The following is a 26,064-nucleotide window of genomic DNA, read 5'->3' as shown; positions in this document are numbered from 1 at the left end:
TCCTCCCCTGGTGTCAAATTTACCAAAGAGGAAGGGACTGTGGTAACCAGGAAGAGATGCTGGATGCACTCCAGAATGTTTTCCCACTGAATCTGGGGGCATTTGGGGTGTGAGAGAATTTTTCCATCGGGATTTAATCTCCCAGGTTTCTGAAGAAGATTCGGCACCATGTATTTAGTTGTCATATTGTTAGATGAGAGCTTCAGTGTGGTAGCCCATCTCTGAATCCCTGCTGTGTTTGGAGCCTACGGAATTCTTTGAAAGATGCATGCTCAGTGTTATTACATAGAGATAAGCTGCAGTATATTTTTATCTATGAAATGTTTTGTGCATTGAATATCAAGTCTGGCAGGCTGAAAAGTAATTTCTGTGGTTGCTGGCTCTTACCCCCTGCTATTACAGAGAAACAACACCATCCAGAGCTTTACTTGCATAACAATTTCTCTAGTGAGTAAAGAGGTACCAGAGATTTCAAATGAATTGACCTTGCTATAAATAAACCTAGCTACACTTGGAAAAGGAGAATCACACTAGTTTTGCCAAGCTGGCCATAAAACTGAAATCCTTGAACTGAAAATATAGTAGTTGCCACAGAAAGCTAAAATGTCAGTTCATTTCTTTGCAAATCTAACCTCTCTGTAATTGTAAACATAATTTAATCAAAAGTCCATTGGAACAATGTAGTGATCTTTGACGTTCTTATTATGTATAATGCTTTGTAAAACATAATCTGAAATAATCTAGTACGGAATATATATATATATTTTTTTTTCAGGAAGGCTTTTGTGACCCTGTTTTTGAGAAAAAGAATAAGTTTTGTTCCAAGAAATAAATTAGGGAAAGACAAGGCCCTTTCTATCACATAGGGTTTTCCTCTGCCAACACAGAGCTCCTTTCTGTGTTATCATTTCTAAGAGTTTACATGAATACTTGCTCCTTTATTGAAGTGTGTCAATTACTAGAAGGCAGAAGAAAAGTAATTGGAGAGCCTCTTGAATTTTTGACAGTATGGATATAAAAGTGATGGCAACAATGTGAAACAACACAGAAAGAATGGAATATCTTAAAGCAATAATAAAATTTTAGCATCCATCTGCAAGTTGCTAGTTTAATATTAACTCTATGTTCCTATTAAGATGCAGGAATATAGAAAAGCTCTTTATCTTTTTTTTTTTCCCATGTATTTGAGTTTTAGTAGCTTGTCACCCATTTCCTGGAGTCTTAGAATAATATACAGTATGGGGGTCTTCCTGAGATTACTTGATCCAAGCCAAGCTTAGATGTACATTGAGTTGTTCAGGGCCTCCTTCATGTCAGTTTTATGTGCATCCAGTTTGGAGACCACACAGCCCCAGTTTGTGAACCTCTTTGTGGTGAAAAAGTTTATTAATATTTAGTTGGAATTTGGCTCTATCTTTTCTCCTTCTGGGTAGCAGCTGATAATGTTTACTCCTTTAGCTTTCTCTCTGTAAAGCTGAACAAAGATCATTCACACACTGTGGGCTTCAGACCCCAGTGACCATGGTGACCCTTCCTTTCTTAGCTGCAGACAGCTGCTAACTAGCTTACCTCTGCAGAGGCTGAGTTTGGTGATTTCTTTTATTTTTGTGTACCAGGATTTTTATGCTTAACATATGTGAAATGTATTATAGCAACTTCTGTATTTGCAGAGCCTTGATAGTATTTGAAATAATACTAGTTTATAGCAGTATGAAGATTTAACTACATAAACCCTATAGCAGCAATGAAAGACACAAACGTCCTTTGAAATATCTAACATGTTGGTGTGCTTGAACAATTACTGCAATTATTAAGAGAAATTACTGTAGCCGTAAACGCACAATTTTAAAACAATGAGATTGAATGACATTTCATTGTGACTGTTTTGATAGCTTTTTGTTGCTCAGTTATCACAGAAATGGTAGAATTAGCTTGTAATACCATTCACTGAAACCTTGACAGCTAGATGCTCACTCATTTAATTTTAATTTACAAAATGCATTGCTGAATTTGATTGACATAACAGTAAAGGAACTAACCTTTAAATGTTCCCTAAGATTTTAAGAATTTGGCGTAAATAAATATAAAGAAGTTCTAATCATGATTTTCTAAGTTTGATTATATTGCAAAAATTTTGGTACTGATGAAATATTGGATATTATTTGGATGAAAAAGCAAACTGAAGCCAGGAGACTGTAGCTGTTCATTTTTCTAAACATTAATTCGTCACTGTGCTCTTGTATTAGCTGACTTGCAACTTCAGTGATTCTAGTGCTAAAATGGAACATTTCCTATTAAATTCAATCATATTTATGAAACTAAGAGGTTTGTTCATGTCTGTTCAAGAGCGTTTAACAACATCTCTAATATTTCTGTGTTTGTTCCCATAATCTGGAAGTTGATTCATACTGCTTCTGGCTTATTCCCATATTTAATTTTTTTCTTTATCAATTACCTGGTGTGAATCACATCTAGAAATGTAACTGTGTACTGTCATCTTGTTCTGTCTCACCTGTCAGAAATATAGAGATCCAGCCATTAACTTCTTCATTATTGTAACATGTCATAATAGATGCTTGATTTCCTATTATCTCAAGATAAAAATGTATCCAACAGAAGCTTAGTAAAAACTAAAGCCACGAAAATACATTCCAAATGTTTCAAAATATAGGATATCGCTTCTAAGGATAGGTCATGTACCTGCCTTATTGCTACTACTGCAGCACCTCAAAATCATTCTTTGCTCTGCGAGTCATTCTGTAAGCCAAAATTATTGTTCGTTCTTTCAGTCTTAAGTTATTTTAGGGAAACAGGCATAGCTAAAGAAAACACTTTGTCAGAGCTTGTGCAAATTATTTGTTGCACAACAAGGATTTAAATCTGCATTTTTTCATGCTTATCACTGGAAAAATAAATCTTCCTCTTGAAGCGCACCACCAGTAGGTGTTCTGGAGGGACAGCTCACAAGTATGAGCAGGCTGCACAATCATCAGACTGATGAAACCTAACATGTTGTGAGTTGCTGAACTGCATACCATTAAGAAAGGAAATAAATACCAAATTTCCACCTTAAGTACTGAAAGAGATTTTGCAGGAACAGGCCACATGCTGCCTGCTTGGCCTAGGTGGCATGAGCAGGGCTTTGATGAGGGGCTGCTGCCAGCAAGGGGCTCTCTGATTATGGGTTGCACAGGCTGGAGGCCACAGCTGAGCCATGCCCAGCTGTCCTGGTGGCAGAGAGAAGCTGTCGTGAATTCATGAATCTCACCTCTGCAGGAGGAGGAGCAGCTTGCTAAAGTTTTAAAGTTCTTATACTTAGAGGTTTATACTTAAGTAAGTGTAAAGGGTTTATACCTGCTTAACCTTTCAGAATGAATCTCTGATTCTCAGCTGCATGTAATATCTGCTAGTTTCATCTCAAGATTGAGATTGTTACAGGTGTTAGTGAGAAGGTCATAATGAACATTTTGCTGACTGCATTGAGTAGGTCATAATGATCAGAATCACATTTTTAGGAGTGCATCTTTATTTTTCATCAGTTTAAGTTCAAAGAATGTTTCAGAGAGGAACATTGTGTCCCTGGCATGGATGTAATATAAAGGGAAAATACAAGGAAAAAAGGAAGGAAGTGAAAAAGGAAAGAGACAATGGGAAGCTGCCAACCAGTGACACCTGGGAGAGTCGTGCTAGACACAGTTCTGCTTGGAACCTTCTTGTTTTCATTCACATTCTGTGTTTGTGCTTTCATAGACGGGGGACTAAGTTCTTACAGACCTTTTGTGAGGAAATGGCATTTAGTGAATCACTGTAGTTAAGTACAATTGGATGCTGAGTGATGTGGGCTAATGAGACAATTCAGAGTAAAAGGAAACTCATGGAGTTAAAATAAAATGAGAAGCAAACAGAAAAAAAAAAAAAAAAAAAAAAAAAGGAACAGTTACTTCTTGGAGCCATCCAATAAGAGATAAGGAGAATGCTTCTAGAGCCAAAAATATTAGGAAGTGCTTACTAGGCTCGTGAATGCTTCCAAGTATTTTTTCCAGATAAGTGGCTGGAGAAAAATCAGTTTTTACCACTATGTTGCAAAGGTGTTGTCATTTTTAAGAGATATCAAGAATTAAGTTGTTCTTCTGGGTTTTGCAACAAGAATTTGAAGGGCCAAAGCCATCCTTGGTAGACAGCCCTTGTTATACAGTGTCCTGGTATGCTTAACGGGCAGAATGGATGTTCAGTGAGAACAAGCATAGTCCTGCCAACAAGAAATACCTACAGTTTGACTAGGGGAGAGGACTTTTTTCTTTTGAGGCAAGTAATGACGTTTTCAATTCTAAATTATTATTATTTTGTTCTTCTGAAAGTTATAAACCTCGAGGAGCTGTGAATCATAAGTGTGGGAGATGAACAGACCTTAGTACCACGATTTCTTGCCCTATGAATATTTCCCCTGCTTTTTTCCAGCCTTTCTTTCTTAACATAATCTCTTTAAAAGACTTTCAGTAATGTGGTGATTGTTCTCCACATTCCAAATACGACCCCAAGGAGAAATGGAAGTATCACTTTCAATTTTTCCCTTGAAGGTTGTATTTCTTTGTTGGATAGCTGCTTGAGATTTTTCTTATCAGCAGCCTCTGAATCTGAGTTTCTGTCTAGAAAGAGGCCTCCATTTTGTCAACAGATGGCACATAATTTGAAGCTGTTGATGTGTCTTGTTCTGCTTTTGAAAGTTTTCCTCAGGAACTGTTCCAGCACACCACTTACACTTATTTGCCCAGTTTCAGACTTTTTCTGGCTTTTCAACATCAAGAGTCTAGCTCAGGATGCTATTAAATTGGATTTGCCATCTTCAAATTGTGTGAGCACAATCACCATTTAGTAAAATAAACATGGCCCCATTATTTCTTAATGCCTTCCTTAACAACTTTAAGATTAGCCGTGTCTCCCATACCCCCAGTAGGCAGTACTTAAGCAGTGAGTAATATTTCTGTCTGCCATAGTCAAGTAATCCCAAATGTAAGTAATTTATAGGATGGCATTTGGGGCTGTTACAAGAGACATATTGTAATATGTCACTGAAAATCAGCCTGCCTTTGCACGTTTGATCAACAGCCAGATGGAGGCTTTTATCACATTTATTTAATCTGAAATATACATAGTAATTACACTGGACCTCTGAATTTTTCAGTCCATGTGGCTGTCTCCAGAGATGGTAGGAAATGAATCTGTCAGTTGCATACTAGTGTGGATGTGACCCCCATAGTAGAATCCGGATGTATTGCAGCTAGCTGTGCTGACAACAGAGATTGTGAGTGCTGCTAGAAATGAACACATGCTGCTGAGTTCAAAAAATAGCCCCATGAAACCAAAACTAGCACAGCATAATTTTTTTATGAATACAAAAGTCCTTTAGGAAAGCAAAGACTGACCTTATTCATCGCAAATCCATTACCAATCAATGGCAGTAAGAGCAAACAATCTCTTACTAATAGCTGGATGGTATTTAACATTAAGGCTTCTGAAAACAACAAAGTCTTAATGTTCCCGGGGGAAAATTTGGTTAAGATATTGAATTTCACCAAGCATGTCATTATTAAATGAAGAAAATATTGCCGTTTCCATTAGTAGAGAGTTGGCATAAAGAATGGATGGCATTCAATTGAACCACAGTCAAAAATTCCAACAAATTGAAGATAGTTTTATTGCTTGGACAGAAACTTTGCTAACAGAGATTGCCATTGTTCCAAAGAATTTACACAGGATTTTATGCCCTAATTAAAATGGCTATAAAAGATACCTTAAATGTTAACAGGAGTACTCACTTTCCTCTTAATAATTTACTCTTCTTTTCTGTTACTCAGAATTACAATAGACTGTCTCCACTAATGTTTCTCACCTCCCTATTTCTGAGATGAGCTGGGCCAGTCAACAGTCTTACTTGGATCAGTTACCCTAACCACAACTATGCCTGTCTAATCTTCTGGAGATATATTGACAGATATAATATGCTATTAACTGCCGAAGAGGAAGTTCTGTTGCAATTATTCATCCTGAGTAGTCTCACAGCAGATTAAATTGCTCTTCAGCATGACTAAGGTGTCAGATTCTGGCTGTAAGTGGCTGGTTTACTGAGGTGTTTTGATGTCATTATAGGTTTATAATTATTCTAATCTGATTCAGTAAGGAAAAACTACTATGACCAGCATAAAAAATTCATTTGAACAATAGGTTTTCTTCCAGCATGGAGTAAGTTTTAATTAGAACTGTTCTTCAATTAAATTAAAACTGCCTTTCTTGTTTTGAGAACTTTCCTGAATGGATTCAATCCACTGTACCTTGTGCAACTGTGGACCCACTCATGCCTCTGTTCCTTACATAACCATGCATGTTCTCTGCTAGCTTTAAGTCTGCTTCCCTGCCTTACTGGTAAGAAAGCCTTCTCCCCTCTAGTTTCTGCCATTGGGAACAGCTGCCTCTCTATCTACACTTCACTGATGGTCTCCATTTGTTAAATATCATTCCTTAGCTGAAAGTTTATCTTCCTTACCTGAGTTAGAGGGTTTTATTTGAGGTATGCTGTGGTACTGATTAACCCTGAAAAACAATTTGTGAGGGAGTCTGTACATAAACATAAAAACAAAATGGCAAAAAAGTCATTGTGGAAAAGATTATACTACTTTCCAGAAGCTACTGGTTAGCAGAATTACTTTATTAAATGCTCTGAGGGATTATCTTTAAACAATCTCATCATAGTTTGTGATGTGTAGTTGTGGTGACAAGGCATTGCTTTCTCATTGTCAGCAAAGGATAAGACTGGAAGAGACCATATGGCAGCAAGAGGTACCTGAGCTCAGAACCTGCTGAGCATACACACACAATCCCCTTCCTACAGAGACATTTATCTGTATGTTCTGCTTGGCAAACTGAAATCTGTAGGAAGTGACCAAAAGCCACAGCTATAAGGTACTACAAGAAAGAGAGCAGGAGAGTTCATTGGCATCTCCAGTCTCTGTGTTAATTAGGAAATTATTCATTATTTATATAGATAATTAACTTCTGGTGTCAAGAAAAGGAGTTGTGCATACGTATGCACACCTACTCCAGCTGGTGTCCGTCCTTTATTGTTGATGAAGAAAACAAAAAAGAGCAGGGATCCTCCTATGTTTATTGATGGAAAGTCATTACAGGAAAAATGACACAAAATGCAGTTTTTCTCAGAGAAATAGGAAGTCAAGCATCAGGCTTTCTAGGCAGAGTTGGCTTCCTTTTTTTTTTTTTTTTTTTTTTCCTCATGTCTAATAGGCTGTAGTTTCCAAACTTCAATCTGCTTTGCTTTGTTTGTGCAATGGAGGGAGACAATGAGCATTCTGGAGCTTCAGAAAATGAAAATTAAAACACTGGAAGCAGATTTAATCCATCACCTGGCTGTTGTGCTGCAGCCTACATATAACTCAGGAAGAGAGACTTAACAGAAATTTTACAGTTATTTCTGCCAATTTTCTGTTTCTCCACATCCTCCTTCCTCAGTAGCCAGAAGTTATAGCTGGACTGTCTGCAAGTATTTCTTCTCTTCATTATTCTCTACAGAAAGTAAGATGAAAGCAAAAATTTGCAGATATTAGGGTTTTTTTTTTTTTCCTAAGACAAGGTCTGAGGCAATTAATGACTTTACTGAAAGACGAAAATATAATGTTGTCAATAAGAGAATTCTGTTGTGTGCTCTAATTAGAGGAAGTGTTCCCTTCAGAAAGCTGGAGCTTTTATAGAACCATTAAAAAAGAAAAAACAAAAATAAACTTTGAATAACTGTGTCAATGAAACAAAAGACAAGGCAGATAATCTGGAACAAGGCTCTAAGGACCCTAGAAAATACTGAACTTTTCATTTCTTATCCAGTGAAGTATACAGCTCTCTTATTAGCCCTGAATGAAAAAAAATAATAATAGATATGGGTAATATTTTTATTTACCTTGGGCAAGGGTCCCTTACTCACAAATACACATCAGAAGATGTGATTTTTTTACCTCCACTGAAAGAAATCTTAGAGTCGTGAGAACAAGATGAGCTCTCAGAAGGAGCTGTAGATTCATCTGTTGACACATTAGTGTGTGGCTTTTATCCATCTGGGATGTGGGCTCTTCTTAATAGGAATGTATATGTAATTCAATGCTGTGAGAAAACAAACAAACAAACAAACAAACAAAAACCACACTTAGAGGCAAAATGTGCCTAATGTGCTACCGCAGTAATACCAGAAGAAACGGCTATCAATTCTTTTGAAGGTTTACAAGTAAGCTTTTTTTCTGTCTGTCTTCTCTATGGTTGATGATGTTCTCCTACTAAAATAGCAGTTTATATATGCTGCATATTAGCACTCTGTTTTCTTCTTCTTTGCTTCAGGCACTGCAGTAAGAGGAAGGCTGTCACATATTTTAAGTTCAGAACTGGTTAATAACAAAACACATTTTCAACAAATTTCACTACCACCCCCTTTGGGCAGCTACTCTTTGCAATTTAAATGAGGGTTTAGAAACTTTCTTTTCCTCCTTAACAATACTTTCACAAGTTTCAAGTACATGTATTTTAGTGGTTAGTGGTATATTACAAAATGAGATTAAAAGTACCTGTTTCAGCACTCCAGGCCAGGAAGGGAAAATTGAGCTGTGGGGTGCCCAAATGAAGATGCTAAAATGGGTAAAATTTCCTTACCAGCACTTATCGCGGACAGCACCACAGCCACTATTCCTAACTCAAATACCTTGTCAATCCAGTCCTATCTACTATCCATATTTGTGAATAAATTCCCACCTTTCTCTTCTCTTCTCTTCTCTTCTCTTCTCTTCTCTTCTCTTCTCTTCTCTTCTCTTCTCTTCTCTTCTCTTCTCTTCTCTTCTCTTCTCTTCTCTTCTCTTCTCTTCTCTTCTCTTCTCTTCTCTTCCCTTCCCTTCCCTTCCCTTCCCTTCCCTTCCCTTCCCTTCCCTTCCCTTCCCTTCCCTCCCCTCCCCTCCCCTCCCCTCCCCTCCCCTCCCCTCCCCTCCCCTCCCCTCCCCTCCCCTCCCCTCCCCTCCCCTCCCCTCCCCTTCCCTTCCCTTCCCTCCCCTTCCCTTCCCTTCCCTTCCCTTCCCTTCCCTTCCCTTCCCTTCCCTTCCCTTCCCTTCCCTTCCCTTCCCTTCCCTTCCCTTCCCTTCTCTTCCTCTTTTCTTTCTCTTTTCTTCTCTGGTTGACTGACTTTTAAACCGAATTATCCATATGCTGCAGCATGAACTGACCAATCATGAGACAAGAACGCACTGCTGGAAGAGTTGAGGTGTTACAAATGTCTCTTAACGGTATGAAAATCTTTAAAAGGGACCCGTGCTTTATTATATGCCAAAGAAATCACAATGGGGAGAAACCTTTATTGAAAAATTGATCTTGGGGCACCGATTTTGAATGAAGCTTTATGTCTCTATTAGGGTTTTTCTAAAGGCATCCTTTCTGTAGGTTCTCTGATACCTAATAAGGTCTGAGCTCCTGTGGCAGCCTGTTCTTTCAAGATAGTTACAGGAAAACAATGATCTTGAGATCTATACTGTCTCTTAAAATTGGTTGTAATTGATCCATGCTTCCTAAGTAAGCAATTTGAAGAGAATGAAAGAGCATGATCACAAAAGCTCTCTTTCTTTAGGAAGCTAAGCTGAAATATGGCTTAGTGAAGGGGAATATTTCTAATTTAGCTTATTTTCAGTGGTGAACTTCCCAAAACTCAAAAGGAAGAAATAAAGAGTCCTATCCATTACTTGCTTCCTGTAATTTTTGCATTTTATTTCACAAAGGCATTTAAATTACTTGTACATTTAGATGTGGTTCCCTGATAGATTTTCTCCGGAAGCCTTCACTGTTTTCCACCACACATTCTCACCCTACCCTTCTTCATTTGCAGTAACTCAACAGCGCTTCAAATAGGATAGAGTGGGGTTTTTTGTGCTTTTTGGGTCTCCTCACCCTCAAATGAACATTGCTTTACTTGATTTTGGGCCAGGCCCTTTAACAATGTCTCTGTCCAAAGTATGAATGCTTTGCACATTGTACTGGGAGTGATAACAAGCCCTTGAAATTGAGGAAAGAAGGAGGGATCACTTGAAGAGATTTTGCTGCCACATAAATTGTGACATGGTGCTACACCCCAGGATCTCTTGCTGGAACAGTTCTATTTTGCCTAAGTAATGGATTATTCATGAAATCAGTAAAAGTGACTGTAGGCTGGGGGTTTCAGCACTTGTCAGAAATGGGACATCCCTATTCTTCTCCCAGCCTTAAAGAAGAGTTTTTTTCAAATAATGTCTCCCTAATTTGTCTTCATTTTGAGAATGCATTTTAAGCTCCAGAGCAAATTAGGGCCTTTATTTCCAATTTTTTATTTTAGTATAAATGGTCAAAACAAATTATTACTTTAGGTCCCTCAAAGCTGAGCATGTCATACATAGCAAAGTGATTTTTGTGTAACTTTTTAGTTCAGCACCAGACCCAAAAATTAAGTTTTACGATAAAGAGGACTACTTGAGCGTATTCCCCAAAATATGCTACCATTTCAGCATACACAGGTCTTTTTCTCCCATTGCTTGGAAAAGGGTTATGTGACCCCTTCCTGCAGCCTGCTCAGTCAAGTCAGCTATGCATTAATAAGAAGGAAACTTATGCAGGAAGAAAATGAAATTAGATGAATAATTACCATATACTTTATGCAGAAGCATGAAAACCTGTTTCAGCATTTCTCTGCTTAGCTAATGTGTGAAATCACATAAAAATATTCTACACTGAAACTTAGTCATTCAGTCAGAAAATGCACTTATCTCCTTATTTAATAGGTGTAAAGGCTTATCCAGTGTGTTTCACTTCTTAATGAATGAGCTATTACTTTCCTCTTACTCATTTTAAGTATGTTATCTCTGTAACTCTATGAACAAACAGTAATGGGTAAATCCCAGAAGTTGAAAATGTCACTGTATCAGCAGTCAGTATTTTGAAGGTACTTCCTAAATTTAGGATAGAAACAAACAAAAAAGTCTCCTTGGCTTTACTGTCATTGTCTTGCTGTAAGATTTCTTTAGTCCAATCAAAGAGTAAAATAAACGGTAAAAGAACTGATCTTTGAAGATCTAGACTGATTAATATCATTGAATTTCTGTGTCTCAGGCCATTACTATTGTAGTTTATTATGCTCATGCAGTAGAAAACAGTCTAACAAACTAATCTTTTTTTTATTTCTTCCCTTGATTATATGTATTTATTGCACAATTGCATAATTAAGACATTATTTACTGGACTTATGAGTGTGGCAGGCTAAGACCGGGTAAAACTCATGAAGATAATAATGGGCATCCTCCCTAAAGAGAGTTGGTAATAAAAATGCCTAGAGCACTTGGGAGATTGTATATGGTCACTGTATAAAAATCTAAAATACAAAATGGCTTATTTTCCAAACCCCTGTATTTCTGTCTTTCAGTTACTGTTCAGGAACCTTTGACACAGTAATTATTTATGAGATGGTAGATAGTCCCAGATCTATAATTCAGTCATGGGGCTTAGGTCATTTAATGAATGGCAAATGTATAGTGCATTACACAGCATGCATAATGTAGAGAATATATATATTTAATGTTAACATTATTTTTCAATGAGGAGAAAGTTTCTATGAGAAGCACTTCCTTTTCATAGCATTGTTTATATTGTGCAGTTTTTGTTTTGCTATGAAAGAATGCTTTTTTCCTAAAAAAATATTGGCTTCATCTGAGGATCTTCCTCCATTTCCTTCCCCTCCATCCATTACTTCCTTTCATTTTGTCTTTTAAAAAAGTGATTTTTTTCAGTAGTAATAATCGTAGAATCATAGAATGGTTTGGGTTGAAAGGGATAATTAAGATTATCTAGTTCCAACCCCCCTGCTATAGGCAGGGACACCTCCCATTAGACCAGGTTGCTCAAAGCCTCATCCAACCTGGCCTTGAATGCCTCCAGGGAAGGCATTCACTCACTAGGCATCTTGTTCCAGTGTCTCACCACCCTCACAGTAAAGATTTTCTTTCCAATATCTAATCTAAATCTACCCACTTGCAGTAAAAAGAACATTTTCCATCCTCCTGTCACTACATGCTCTTATAAAAAGTCTCTCTCCAGTTTTCCTGTAGGCCCCCTGCAGGTGCTGGAAGGCCTCTACGAGGTCCTCTTGGAGCCTTCTTTTCTCCAGGCTGAAGAGCACCAACTCTCTCAGCCTGTCCTCATATGACAGATGCTATAGCCCTCTAATCATCTTCGTGGCCCTCCTCCAGACCTGCTCCAACTGGGTCATGTCCTTCTTGTACTGGGGACTCCAGAACTGGACATAGTACTACTCCAGCTGGAGTCTCATGAGAGCAGTGTAGCGGGGCAGGGTCATCACCCTCAACCTGCTCATCACACTTCTCTTGATGAAACCCAGGATACAATTGGCCTTTTGGACTGCAAGTGCACATTGTCAACTCATGCTGAGTCTTTCATGCACTAACAACCCCAAATCCTTCTCCTCAGGGCTGCTCTCAAGCCATTCTCCACCCAGCCTCTGTCTGTACTTGGAATTGCCCCAACTGAGTTGCAGGACCTTGTACTTACCTGTGTCAAAATTCATGAGATTGGCATAAGCCTGTCCAGATCCCTCTGGATAGCATCCCTTCTCTCTGATGCGTCAACTGCACCACTCAGCTTGGTGTCATCTGCAAATTTGCTGATGGTGCACTCAATCCCATTGTCTGTGATGCCTACAAAGATGTTAAATAACATCAGTCCCAGTACTGATCCTTGAGGAACATCACTCACTGCCAGTCTCCACTTAGACACTGAGCCATTGACTGCAACTCTGAGTGTAGCCATCCAGTCATTTCCTTATCCAGCAAGTAGTCCATCCTTCCAATCCATTTTTCTCCAATTTGGTGACCAGGATGTTGTGTGAGACAGTGTCAAACTCTTTGCCCAAGTCCAGATAGTTGATGTTAGTTACCCTTCCTTTATTTACTGATGCCATAACTCCATCATAAAAGACCACCATGATTGTCAGGCATGTCTTGCCCTTGGTGAAACCATGTTGGTTACCACGAATCACCTCATTTATTTTCCATGAGCTGTAGTAGGGCCTTCAGAAGAATCTGCTCCACAATCTTGCCAGGCACAGAGGTGAGACTGCCTGGCCTGTAGTTCCCTGGATCTTCTTTTTTTGGCTTCTTGGTAATGGGAATAGTTCATACACAGTTTCTTTGTGAATAGATTTCTGTGACAATATTTATCAATATAATCTTACCAAGATTGAGAAACGTAAAGTTGTCTCAGTGGCAATACAATACTATTTTTGCATTCAAAGGAATAACTAAAAATAAATTTAAGGTTAAAAATGTCAGCCTTTAGGAACAGTAGAATCTCATTAATCTTCATCACAAGTAGTTCATCGCATCAGGTATGTTAAAGGAGGGACCTACATATTGGAAATCACCTGAGGATGAAAACACAGGCATATTCACCTCAGTGTATTGTGATTACCATTATGTGACCATTTCTGTCTGTAGTTCTTACTAAAGCTCACATAAAAGTGATGTGTAAATCTGGGTATTGAGCTTGTACACTGCAATCAGCTTTTCAAAAAATACCTCTGGATAAAGTTCCATGCTAGTCCTTCTCTGGATTATACTCTGCATCAGGAAGGATAATATCCCTCAAAATATTGCCTTTCATTTGTTAATTTTACTGCTACTATATTAGCAAGTATATATCAGTGGGAAAACAAGTTCATCCTACTCCTGCCCAGGTTCTGGGGAAGAGCATCTCCTGCAGATTACATGCAGCACTTAGGGACATTGCTTCTCCTGAGTGCAAAAATTGGTACTGCTTTTTACTGCTGGGAGCAGGTTTACAGCAACTTTGCCACAGGCACCACAGAAGGAGGAATTTATTAGATGGCTGAGGCAGGCTGAAAGTCCTGCAGCAAGCTGTCACCTTCCATTTTCTCAAGTGAGTAATCACTGCCTTCTAAGTGCTGTGGAAAGCAGAGCCTCTTCAAGGCCTGGGGAAAGATGGGTTCCAAGCTGTGGCTCTGGCAGGATGAGATTTCAGCCCTCTTGCCTTTCTCCGCAAGGCTGCTGGAACACAGAGATGAGGGTCCTTCTTGATCACTAAAATAGAGCCTTTTGAACTGATTTCCCCTCCTCAACATAGAGAACCAGAATTTTCATGAGGATGGAGAAGGGGCAGGGACAGCGGACTTTATAGTGTGTTTCTAGCTTTCTTGAGGCCCCTAACTAGTTTGTTGTGATGTCTGCAGATGTGGTGTGGCCATTTTTCCCTAAGTCCTCTTAGCCAGAAGACAAACAACTGGAAGCTCTGAAGCCAGCAGTAGGGGAGGAAACTTCAGGGAAACCCTTCAGGGGTTCAGTGACTGTAAAGAGCAGAACGGTATCTATAACTATCGCCCATACTGCTGTGTGCTCCAGTAAACTTGGAGTTTCCATGTGGCTGGTGTTTTGCAAAGAGAGGGGAAAGCATGCCTCTTACATGTCATCTAAATAATGCTATACTTATATATATAGTTGTGTGTATGTATATATATAAATACATGTCACCATTAAACAGTGATCTTGGTCAGCAGAATGTAATCATGGTGTCACAGAGTCACACTTCATAGGCATTATCAGAGGCACTTTAATTGTCTTTACAGGATAGCCTTCTTTTGTCTGTAAATATTTTTCCTGCCTTTCTGTTTTGCAAAAATAAGTTGTTTGCAAACTATTTGTAGAATATAAATGGCTGCTACAAGAGAAATGCCCTTGAAACAGTGTGTGTAGACTGACAGCAACATAGAGAACATGCTAATAGCATCTTCAGAGAATTACTATTACCATGTAGCTGAGGCACTTTCATCAAAATAGAAATCTTAACATGACTCTTCAATTGAATATTTTCTTCCATTTGCATATTTCAGATGAAGAGATTGCTCATTCATTGTTCAAAAGTTCCAGAGAATTACTCACTCCTAAATAGTGTCATTTCCCAGCGTTCTTTGCAATATTCATAAAGCACCAGCCAACAGAACAGACAGGTGACCAGCACAGAAGGCTCAAATCTGACAGCATTCATAGTAGCACCTGGTCCAGAGTTAGTAAAGTGGACCTGATAATACACTATTGAATATATTATAGCTCATTCTGTTTGGGCGCTAATTGAGTATTCACAGTAAATTCTCAAACTGAGGCTTGAAAATGAATGATGATCTTTCAGGTTGCCTGATACCTTTATCTGACCAAATTCATGCAGACTCAGCCATGTGCAGAGGAACTTGGCAAGGCTACACTTTATCTGCCTTTTTATTTCTGGTGCAATAGGATAGGAATGAGAGGAAGAGAATATATAAGGGTTCCCCACTGAGAATCAGGTCTATAAATTATGTATTATGCAGACACTATTCTGCTGATGCTATCTGATCCCCAATTCTCAGTTCCTTGTTTTTCCTTCTATAAATAGCTGTGGCCAGGTTTTCAGTTTTAAAATGATGAGGACAAAACCAGAAACCTTTCCCATTTAATAACCTCTGCCAAAGAAGAAGAAGGTAATATTTTTTGTAACTGTGATGTCCTCAGGGCTTTGACAGTCTGGGAATACAAGCAGCACTGTGTTGTTGATAAGATATGGGTAGTAAAAGTGGGAATAACCATGCTAAATATTAAAGAGGGAAATGCCCTATTTTCAGGATGATCAGTGTAAAACTTGGTATTGTGAATTTTTCCTGTCAGTTTTTGTCTGTGTAGGACCACTTTTGGTTTTTGTTTCTCCCTGTAGATCCAAATGCTTTGGCTGGACAGACCGGACCTGACCACGCTCTAATAGGAGGAATAGTGGCTGTAGTTGTCTTTGTAACACTATGTTCTATAATTCTCCTTGGTCGATACCTGGCAAGACATAAAGGTAGGATAGATTTAGTGGAACTTCTGTCCCTTTTGGAAGCAAGGCATGATTTCACTCGGGAATGCTTTTCCCTTTCACCTTCCCCCATCTGCTGAATGATTTGGACAAGCAAGCTCCGTTCACACTCTAATCATGAGTGAAGTGCCTGAATTTCTGTTTGGTTTTTCAGTGGACTAACTAAGGCAAAGGATATGTTATGTGTTCATGTCATGAATCAATGATTTAGAGTGCCCCTTGGTTTTAGTCTTTAACTCTAGACACTTGGATTACGTAATCTTGTAATATTATCAAGTATGTCAAGTCAACAGATGAATGTTTATATACATACACAAGATTTTTCTTGTCCTGATACTTTTACTGTGCACTAAAAAGATAATATTATATACTGATTGTGTAATTTCAGATCAGTAGCTCTTTTGCTAAAGGTCCCACCAGAATAAGAGTTTCATTCCTGGGTCAAGCTTTACTTTATGCAGAGGTTTCACCTAAAGAATTCTATTCCTTTCATTTTGCATCCCCACCACCAACAGAGATAAGAGGGATGGAGTGACAGTGACTTCTGACTAAGCCTCTCTATGATCCCATTTTGACCTAGTTAATTCCAAAATCATTTTGTGAGATTTAACCTCTGAATAGCTTGCAGACCAGTTGTTAAAACCCAGCTGATTTGCTTATCTTCACCAAAAAAAAAAAAAAAAAAAAAAAAAAAAAAAAAAAAAAAAAGCCTAGAAGAAAGGATTAGTATTGGTGTTAACTCATTAAATCATTCAGGTAGGATAATCATATGGCTAGCAGACATCAGCTGATACAAATAACATTTTAATTTGATTGGACTGTGTGGGGAAAAATAAGCCAGTAGAAATGTGTCTCTTTTGTTTTTCATTTCTGACCAAAAGCATATGAATCTTATGCCAACATAAATTACACTTTTCACAAAGGGACAGGTGGTTTTTGAGGTCAATTCTTTTTATTCACTTCCTTATCAGAAAAAATACATGCTAGTATAATATGAATGTGTTTAGTTAGTGAAACTACCTCAGTTTTGTAATTCATGGAAATGACTAACACAATTCAGTAAAATTAAAGCTTAGGTAAGATCACGTGAAAAAGAAGTACAAAAAATAAGTGTTTTTTTTTTTTTTTAAGCATTTATGAATATCTAAATCTTCAAAGTTGATTTGATTTTTGTGAATAGTTTTCCATGAAATAACTGAGATTTTATCGTTTATTCTGTAATTACAAAATATATTGCATAGTACTGCAGTTAAATAAAAAGTGGTCTAATGCATTTCCTTAATTTACTATGAGTATATGTGAATTTGTGCATGTGGGTTACCAGTGTTAATACTACAGATATTTCATAGACAAAGTAGAAAGCTGAGCCTAAGAGAATCATTCATACAAAAATATGTAAAAGAATCTGTCCATTCATGAAGCAATTAGAGTATTGTTAGAAATGTACTTCCTATAATACTATGTAAACCTAAAAAAAAACTAATCTTTTTTTTTTCTTTTTTTTTTTTTTCTGTTGTACTGATTCCCATAGGAACATATTTAACAAACGAAGCAAAAGGAGCTGAAGATGCACCTGATGCCGACACAGCCATTATCAATGCAGAAGGCAGCCAAGTCAATGCAGAGGAGAAAAAAGAGTATTTCATTTAGATGCAGAGCTAGAATCTTGGAGTTTTACTTATCAGGCTGAATGCTGGAAAAAACTGGCTATCATTTTTCAGACTTCATTTCTTCCATCTTCTACTATCTTTATTAACTCGCATATCTGCTCTAAGTAGCCAGTTTATGCCAACAATCAGCTGTTGACATCCCCATTATATAATTACAGCATCATGTATAAAGCAGGACATTTCTTATTGCCTAAAATTCATATCCACTGCTCTCTTAACATACAGTGCTTGAATATACAGCCTTAACAATGTTAATCATCATCTTAATTCAAGTTTTCTACATTTTTAAATGTTATACAGCTTTCTTCTTTTTCAGTTTCTTTTACCATGGTCCCTACTAGTATGTCATAGAACAATATTCATAACAAATACTATTAGGTAAGGACCTAATTTACTTACATAAAATGTTAAGTCTAAGACTAGAGGTTTACAAAGAATGTTTTATACATGTCTACAATTAAAAAGCAACTTGTTTTTGAGACATATGCCCTAGGAAATACAAACAGAAGTCTTTGTAGAATAGTTTCTTGTGTGCTTGGATTTGGTGGAAAAAAAACAACTGTCAATCCACTGAAGTTTTTGTTTTGCCTTGCTTTATTATGTTTTAAATGGTACCTTGACAGCAGTGCCATGTTTCAGTGGTAAAATCATGCTGAATAGCTAAACTGATTCTGCAAATTTAGATAATAGTGCTTCATTTGAAACAAATTTGTCCTGCCCTTCTACTGCTTTTTTGGGATCACAAAGATTAGGGATTTTTTTTTTTTTTGAGTAATTTCTGTTCTTGTAATTTATTTGCTTTACATGGACTCACCTGCCTACACAAATTTGAAGCGTTCATGGGGCATGACTGCAAGACATTTTAGTATATGTATATAGTGCATATAATAAATTCAATTAAACATTGTTTGAAACATGTTCAACTTTTTTGGCAGTAGCTAAGTCAGTCACAAGTAGGCATTTTCTGATGTCCATTATATCCCTTTAGATATGACTCAAATCAATATTCTGAGTAGGTAACATGTATTATTATTATTATTATTATTTTGTCTGTATGTCCTAGCACTGTTCAGCAGCAAAATTTTCTAGTTCCTGTTAGTTTTTTCTTTGTTATACAATGGAAGCACAATGTTATATGGAAAGGTAGTTTTATGCTAACAACCAGTGCACAGCCTCAGGTTTTAAATTACAACCACATTTGATTACAATCCTTAAAAATACTATTGAGTTGCAAAAATTCTCTGTTTTTAATTTGGCAGTTCCAGAGCTGCTTCTCTATGTTGGTTTGCCAAAAAAGGAAAAAAAAAAAAAAAAAAAAAAAGGTAAAAAAAAAAGTAAAAAAAAAATAGAAATGTTAAAACAAAAGATATATGTTTTGTGTATACAGTAAATGGACTAATTCTTTATATTAAATTCCTGTCTATGCATTTTGTGAGGTACAAACTTATGTCACCGTGAATGATAGAGAATTCCTGCCATGCTTTTAGCTCCACAGTTAAAGTCTCTGTTTGAAATATTTCTGAAATTTTTTGTGTAATTGACAGCTGAAAAACACATGCTCTTAACTGCGACAACAAAACACTGTAAGCCCATTGGCTTATTTCCTCTTCCAATGAAGTAACAAGGTTGCCATAACAGCTCTTAGTAATGATTCTACACTGGAGAATGCAAGTTAGTCTCGATGGAGTTTGTTGTACTCCTGAGTTTTGCACCTTTGACAAAAGAATATTTCTCTCTGGTTTCTGTACTTGTTTGTGAAGCCCAAAAGCATGATGGTCTACTGTAAAGGACTTTCTCCTGGGATTTTATTTTTGTGTGGGAAAGGGAGAGTTTGAAATATGACATCATGTAGTATGGAAAAATGGAAGATAAAGGTGCTGTGTCAGAGTATTTATCAAAAGAGTATAAACCTTTTAAGGACAATGCTAGAGTATTTTAATTGTTTTTGTTGAAGCATTTATCTTGTTAATTTCTAAGAAAAAAGGGTGACGTCAATCCAGCAGCACTTTTTTTCAAAATATACAGACATAAATAATATGATGTGGTTGAGTGTTAACATAATAAATCATATACAGTATGACATTTTAAAGAAATTAGTCTGCATTGATGTGATTGCATGCTTGTTTTTACAGTTCACTCCATACCCATCTGTGGAAAAATGCAATAATATGTTAATATAATATGGTAGTTTGAGAGAACCAGGTAGGTGCTACTAGACACATTGAAAACTAGTATAGGTTTACAAGATATTCATGTCTTTCAAAGCATACACATGTAAAAAGGCTGGCAAAGGAAGTCATTCAGTTTAGTACCAAAAATTTGAATTCCTGTCACAACTGTAATTCCCATTAGCCACAATACAGTGTCACACACTGCAAGGTTTCATTTCAGTACCTGGGGCCCGACTGAACTAAGCGTCTAAGCACACACTCAGTGACAGGCATGGGAGAAGTTCCATTGAACTGTAAGGCACTATTCTTACACATAAAAAGAAGTGCTTCCCTGTACAAGGGCCTTATTTGCTCAAGTGGAATTCCCCACAAGCATGATGTTTATGCCTTTTTTTATTCTTCCTAACTCCAGCTTGTTTGAATAGTAGAGTTTTTATTTGAACTGTTGCCCAACCAAGGTCAGGCAGGACCTTCAAAAGCAGGATTGCTCTTGGGGTAACTGTTTTGAATCATTTTCTCCAGCAGCATAAAAACAGCATTTAAACTTTGCAAAAAAGGAAAGGAAAGGAAAAGAAAGGAAAAGAAAAGAAAAGAATATGAATAGGATTGTTGAAATGCATTATTTCATTGGTTTCCAATTAAAACCTCTCATATGTGCTGTTTTTTTAATGCAGTTGATCTTCCATTATCTTGTACCTTGTGATGTCACTTACATCTGTACAAGGCAGGTGTAAAAAACACCACAACAATCAGCCATAAATGGCAAATTCTGACTGGGTAGCACTTTACAAGCCTATCTAGTCCTCACAGATTGAAATTACTGTACCAGGTATAAAGAGGCATCATTCTCTTTTGTAAGCAAAACCATGGCTCAAAGCTTGGGCTGGTTTTTAAACCAGTTTTCTGTTTCCTTTAGTCAAGATCCCATTCTGAAAGATCGCTTTGAAGATGGTTGCAAGGTACCCAGCAAATGCATAAAATGAAGTTTTTGAATGGGAAGACATTAGCCAAAATGTGTGACATCCTCTCCCTCACGCCCATGCAGAGTAGTTTTCTCAAAACCAGGTAGCTAATTTCTGCCAGTGTACTGTTTACAGTGTTGATTGCTGATTATTTCTACACTTTTAAATGTAGATTTTTTTTTAATTTTTTTTTCTAATGTTTGAAAAACATTCTCATGATTTGGACAGGAAAGCTGTGCATCAGAAGACAAGGGGTGCATCCTCACACTCTTTTAACATCATCAGACAAACTAAGAAACAGTTTAGGGAACCTGATGTTGAATTTTGAGGCTCAGAATTTTAAGCTAGAACACCTTAAAAAGCTTTCACATTTCTTAGGAGTGGTTCATCTTGCACCAAGACTCCCTCTATAAAGAAATGTGTGGAGAAAAACAACTTTTCTAAATGAGACATGAAAGTTAACATCTTGTGTATTTTCATGACAGTATACTATATATATATATATATATAAAACTATTTCGATGAAAAGAAAGGACAGAATCATCTGTAATTATGTAATTCATGATTGTAACAGCACTGAAATTACCATGTACGCACATGTACAGTAGCTCTTTCAACAGTTACAGCGTAGATACATGTACTTCCCTGTAACATAGCCGTTATAGTGTAATTTAGTGCCACTTATTGTAAAGTGTTACCAAAAGGAAAACAGAGTTCTTACCTTTATAATTCCATTCAAATTAAAGGTAAGTTTATTAAATTAGCACTGTAAATCTGATACCATATTTCTTAATTAAGGAGGTGATTTAAAACATCATGTTCACACTGCAGCTTTCCCCACCGCTTATCCAGACTCCTCCAAGTGTCTGATCTCTACACTCCAAGGAACTGGTACTCTGTGATGAACATACCAAAACCCAGATACTTCTACTTTAATTGAATAAGCTGTAGAATAGAGAAAAACAAACAAACAAACAAAAAATATGCGAGTAATGCTTTTATTAAGTGGCACAAAGTACACACTAAAAACTATGCAAAAATATAGGTAAATATAGTGTATTTACATGTAAGTATCTTGTACTTTCTGTGTATGGATTTTGGAAAACCATGTAATTATAATATGCATTTTGATTATTTCAAGCAGGGGAACAACCCCTAACAGTCACAAGGAAAACCAGGAAGGTACATATACAAGCAGCAGATATCCTAATGCAATATGTATAATTCCTCTACCTTCAGTGACAACTGATTTATAAAAATGCTTATACTCCTCATTATTCTCACTAGCTTTAATTTCTATCTCTTTAAGGCTCATTAAGTATCACTGAAACACCTTTAGGCAAAGGCAGACACTGACTGTGCTGATGGTTTTGCTGCCAGCATTTTTTTGTGTCTGGCAACACTGTTCAGTAATCTATTTCAGGCTGAACAGTACAAGTTTCCTCTTTTTTTTTCTGTCCTCAAGGGAGCCTAGTATGTTAAGATGCTGAAATATGCTGCCATATGCCCTGCCATTTTTAGCAGAAACAACAGAGAAAGAGAGAACGGCATTCTCCTGACCTCTATTTTGCTGAATCACCTCACCTGGAATTTCCACCACTTGCTCAGTAATGCCAGGCAGTCTTAAATTGTAAGTACCAATTGCTTCCATCAGAGCACAGAGGATGCCTTTAATGATAAAGCTGATGTTTTGTAAACATGTAGTTTTGTATTACTGATCCTTCCAATTCTTGCCACTTTTCCATCAGACCCCACTGGAGGTAATGCACTGAAAGACAGATAACATAGTATAGCAAAAGAAGAAAAGAACATTGTAAGTCTTTTTTTTTAATTATTATTTTTAGCTGCCATTTGCTATAATTCTCCTTTGTGGCATAGGCAATAGGCAAATAGATGTATTTAGCAACTGCCATTAGCATTTTTCCACGTTGTACTATTCCTTGAATATGACATCTACCTCCTAGTCTGAATACTAGCTACGAGATATTTGTGTACATTTTAAATTACTACTGAGTCTTTGATGTAGTCTTGAAATAAGATGATTGTAATTTTGTTTTCTGCTAAAAACAGAAAGAAAATATTGCCTAGGTTGGTAATACTTGCCCTATTCTTTGCTGACTTTGGGATTCTTTGGGATTACAATAGGGCATAAGGACACAGCCTCAGCTGGTATAAATCAGCTTCACTCTATTGCCTTAAACGTGGGCCAATTTTCACTGTCTGGGGGTTCATCCCAAACAGCTTAAAAATGAACTGCTATACCATATCAATATTTAGTCAGTACTAGACAGTGGCATGCAATCCAACTTCTACACAATTCCTTTCCAGTAAAAGACATGCAATTTTGAAGAGAAACTTTTTAAAGCACATGCAAGCTTTTGAATTAAATATGCAGTACCACTATTGTTGAGATATTCTGACATATCTCTTACTTATTTAAACATATTTTAAGAGCATGTTTACATTAAAAACACTCAATGCATTTTGGACAGGGAAGGACTATTGCAAGCAATATGACAAAATGAAATGGGCAGGGCTGCTTTTGATGTCAACAGAGCAGAGTAGAAACTCATCAGAAGCAGAAATTCCTAAAGGTGCCCTACATGGTTTTTCAGAATGGGTCTGAATTAGTACCTCCAACACAAATGAACATTGTCTATTAGCACTGACAGAGGCTAGCACAGTTCCTTCCTACTTTTGGTGAATCTAACCCATCGCTCTGCACTTGCTTTAACTCAGGAGGAAATAAAGGTATAAACATGGTTTAATAGCACACTTCTCCATGTTCTTGGGGTGCTTTAAGCTTTCTGTGCTTCCAGCAGCCCTTTAAGGAATTATTCCCACAGCTAGGAATCACCTTGTTTCTAAGCTAGGTTCATTTTCTTCAGCACTGTTTAGTGTATTTACATCCAGACAGAAGATGGTGTAGAGCCAATACGCTGACTCTGCATTTCTAGGGGGTTCCTGTAGAAGGATGCCTCTCAGTAGATGGCAAATTCTTTATGATGTTTATGTTTATGATAGATTTGCTCTCTATGTTCCATGTTTTGAGTCATTTATTCTCTGTTGGGCTAGATGCAGCAGTCTGATTGGAAAGGAGGTAGAAAACAAAGTCTCCATTTTAGAGGCTCTTTTTAGGAGCAGTCTGTGTTACTACTGGAGAAATGTTCAAGGATTTTTATTTTCATCTTTTTTTAAGAGTTCAGTTGCAAAGCCAAGCCTTTTGGGGTCAGCACTTCAGCATTGTCCGTGTGTTCAGAGTTAAGCCAGCAGCATTTCCTGTTTGAGCTCCAATCTCACATTTCAGCACCAACTACACGTAGCCTTACCCAGTCCTTATGCATAATGCTGAGGAAAACTGATACTATTTGCTTCTCAACATACTCTTTTCTTAGTCTTCTTCTACAACAAAACTGTTGAAGGGCCTTCGTAATACATTCAGACGGACGGTTTTTATAAAGAAAATGATAATAATTAACTGTTAGCATTGTTTATTAAGAGGGGAAAAGTCTTTAACTGCTGAGCTGAATTCTTTAGCACTTCCTCTTTCCCTCCTTTCTATGCATATTGCTTAAAGCCAGTAAATGCACAGTTGCACATGCTGTTTTTTTTTCAGTTAAAGGAGATTTCCTTATACCCCTGTACAGCATCCATAAAAATATGCAAATATAACCTACAGTCATCTGCTTCATCCTCAGCAGTGAGCCAAGAGAGTGAACTCATGGATTACTAGGTTCATATACGTTCTGCTTCCAAAAAAGTTAGATACAATATGCCTATTGATCTCAAAAGAATAAGGCTCAAGTTGTTAATGCACATTTGATTTGCTCGTTAGTTCCTTTACAACAGAATGACAAAGCATTTCTTGTGCATCCTTTACTCTGAGGATACATATTTTATAGCTAAAAAAAAAAAAAAAAAAAAAAAGAAACAGCAAAAAAAAAGTTCAGCAGGAAGTTTCCTAGAATAAATAATAAGACATAATTTGTGAAAGGACTGGAACTATTCAGACAGCCTAAGTCTATTCTCCAGGGAAGTCCAATGTCCACTGCTCTTACTCTTGCAGTTCACACCTTTGGAAGGATACAGTTGAATGGTTCAAAAATAAAACCACTACCTTGAAAACAAAACCCCTGGGAATTAAACATATTGCACTGATGACAGAGACACATTTACTTCATTTAATTTCTTCATTAATAACTTCAAGCAGACAAAATGCATATTGTAATGTTAGGTACATGACACTTGCATGTTGCTATGCCTATATACTTACAAAGTATTCAATGTGTACTTAGTGGCGCTTAAAAAATGTCATGTACAATTCCTCTAAACATTCTTACAGGGTTCCCATTTGCACTTCATCTTTCAGAAAAGTCTTGTCAGAAAAATGTCTGATGAATATTATTGAAAAAAATAAAATTTCAATTTTAGTTATCTGTTGGACATTCCTGAATTGTCTATTCATTTAATATTCATTCAGTGTATTTCTTTGTGCTTGCCAGATTGGCAGTGGAGTTGATTTAGACCAGTGGCTGTACACACAGACTGTTCACTGAGCCAATTTTACTGTTTCTAATAGAACTGTTACATGCTTCTTTAAATATTAATTCTGAGATTACACAAGTTGTCTAAGAAAGTAATCTAGCAGACATTGGTATTTTACAGATAATTACAAATTCAATTGTTTTATTTAATGTTTAGAAACTATTTACTATATGTTGCTTTTGACTATAGTTCCTACTATAGTTCCTTTTGACTGACAAAGTAACTTTTGAATGCTGTCCTCACTGTAGGAGAAACTCATGCTTCTGAAGAGGTCAAGTGCTGAAAAAGCATTTAAGACTGTGGGGCTTAAATGGTGGTTCAGCGCTCTTGAAGGAGCTAGAAAATTCATCCAAGGTTTTCTATACCACTTATCACCTTTAACTGATGCTACAAAGGGCAAAAGGCCACTGAGGTCAAAGGAAGATAGGCAAATATAATGAGGAAGAGGAAATTCTGAGGAGTCCTTGTTAAAAGAAACAAGTTCCAGGTACAGAGTGGAACACTAGCTGAAGCTGGTTTCTCTACACAGTGGATATCCTGGTGCCGTTGTGCATCTCTGATGGTGTATCTTTCCTATGACCTAAACTAGGCATTCATTTAGCAAATGTACAGTCGTGTTGCATTCAGCAGATTTGTTCATTTCTTTTTTTCTAAATCAAGATATTTTTCCTTAAGGAATTTGTAAATGTGCAATGGTGTGTTTTTTAAATACAACAACTGTCGAGAATACAAGATGATCCTCAGGGT

General features: G+C 37.1%; 1 protein-coding gene across 4 annotated transcripts in view; it reads left to right on the top strand.

The window, feature by feature from the left end:
* The window catches only part of CADM2 (cell adhesion molecule 2), a 655,431-nt gene extending 630,225 nt beyond the window's left edge, over window positions 1–25,206 (top strand). For all 4 annotated transcript variants that reach the window (XM_040651269.2, XM_025144700.3, XM_015298395.4 and 1 more), the window contains 2 exons: window positions 15,829–15,954; window positions 17,501–25,206. In XM_040651269.2, coding sequence (XP_040507203.1) covers window positions 15,829–15,954; window positions 17,501–17,619 — 245 coding nt within the window. In that variant the 3' untranslated portion in view covers window positions 17,620–25,206. The remainder of the gene's footprint in view (window positions 1–15,828; window positions 15,955–17,500) is intronic.
* The last annotated feature ends 858 nt before the right edge of the window (window positions 25,207–26,064 follow it).

Source organism: Gallus gallus, chromosome 1 (genome assembly GCF_016699485.2).
Source record: "Gallus gallus isolate bGalGal1 chromosome 1, bGalGal1.mat.broiler.GRCg7b, whole genome shotgun sequence".
Lineage (NCBI taxonomy): Eukaryota > Metazoa > Chordata > Aves > Galliformes > Phasianidae > Gallus > Gallus gallus.
The sequence above is the reverse complement of the archived record's forward strand: the minus strand, read 5'-3'. Positions and strand labels throughout refer to the sequence as shown.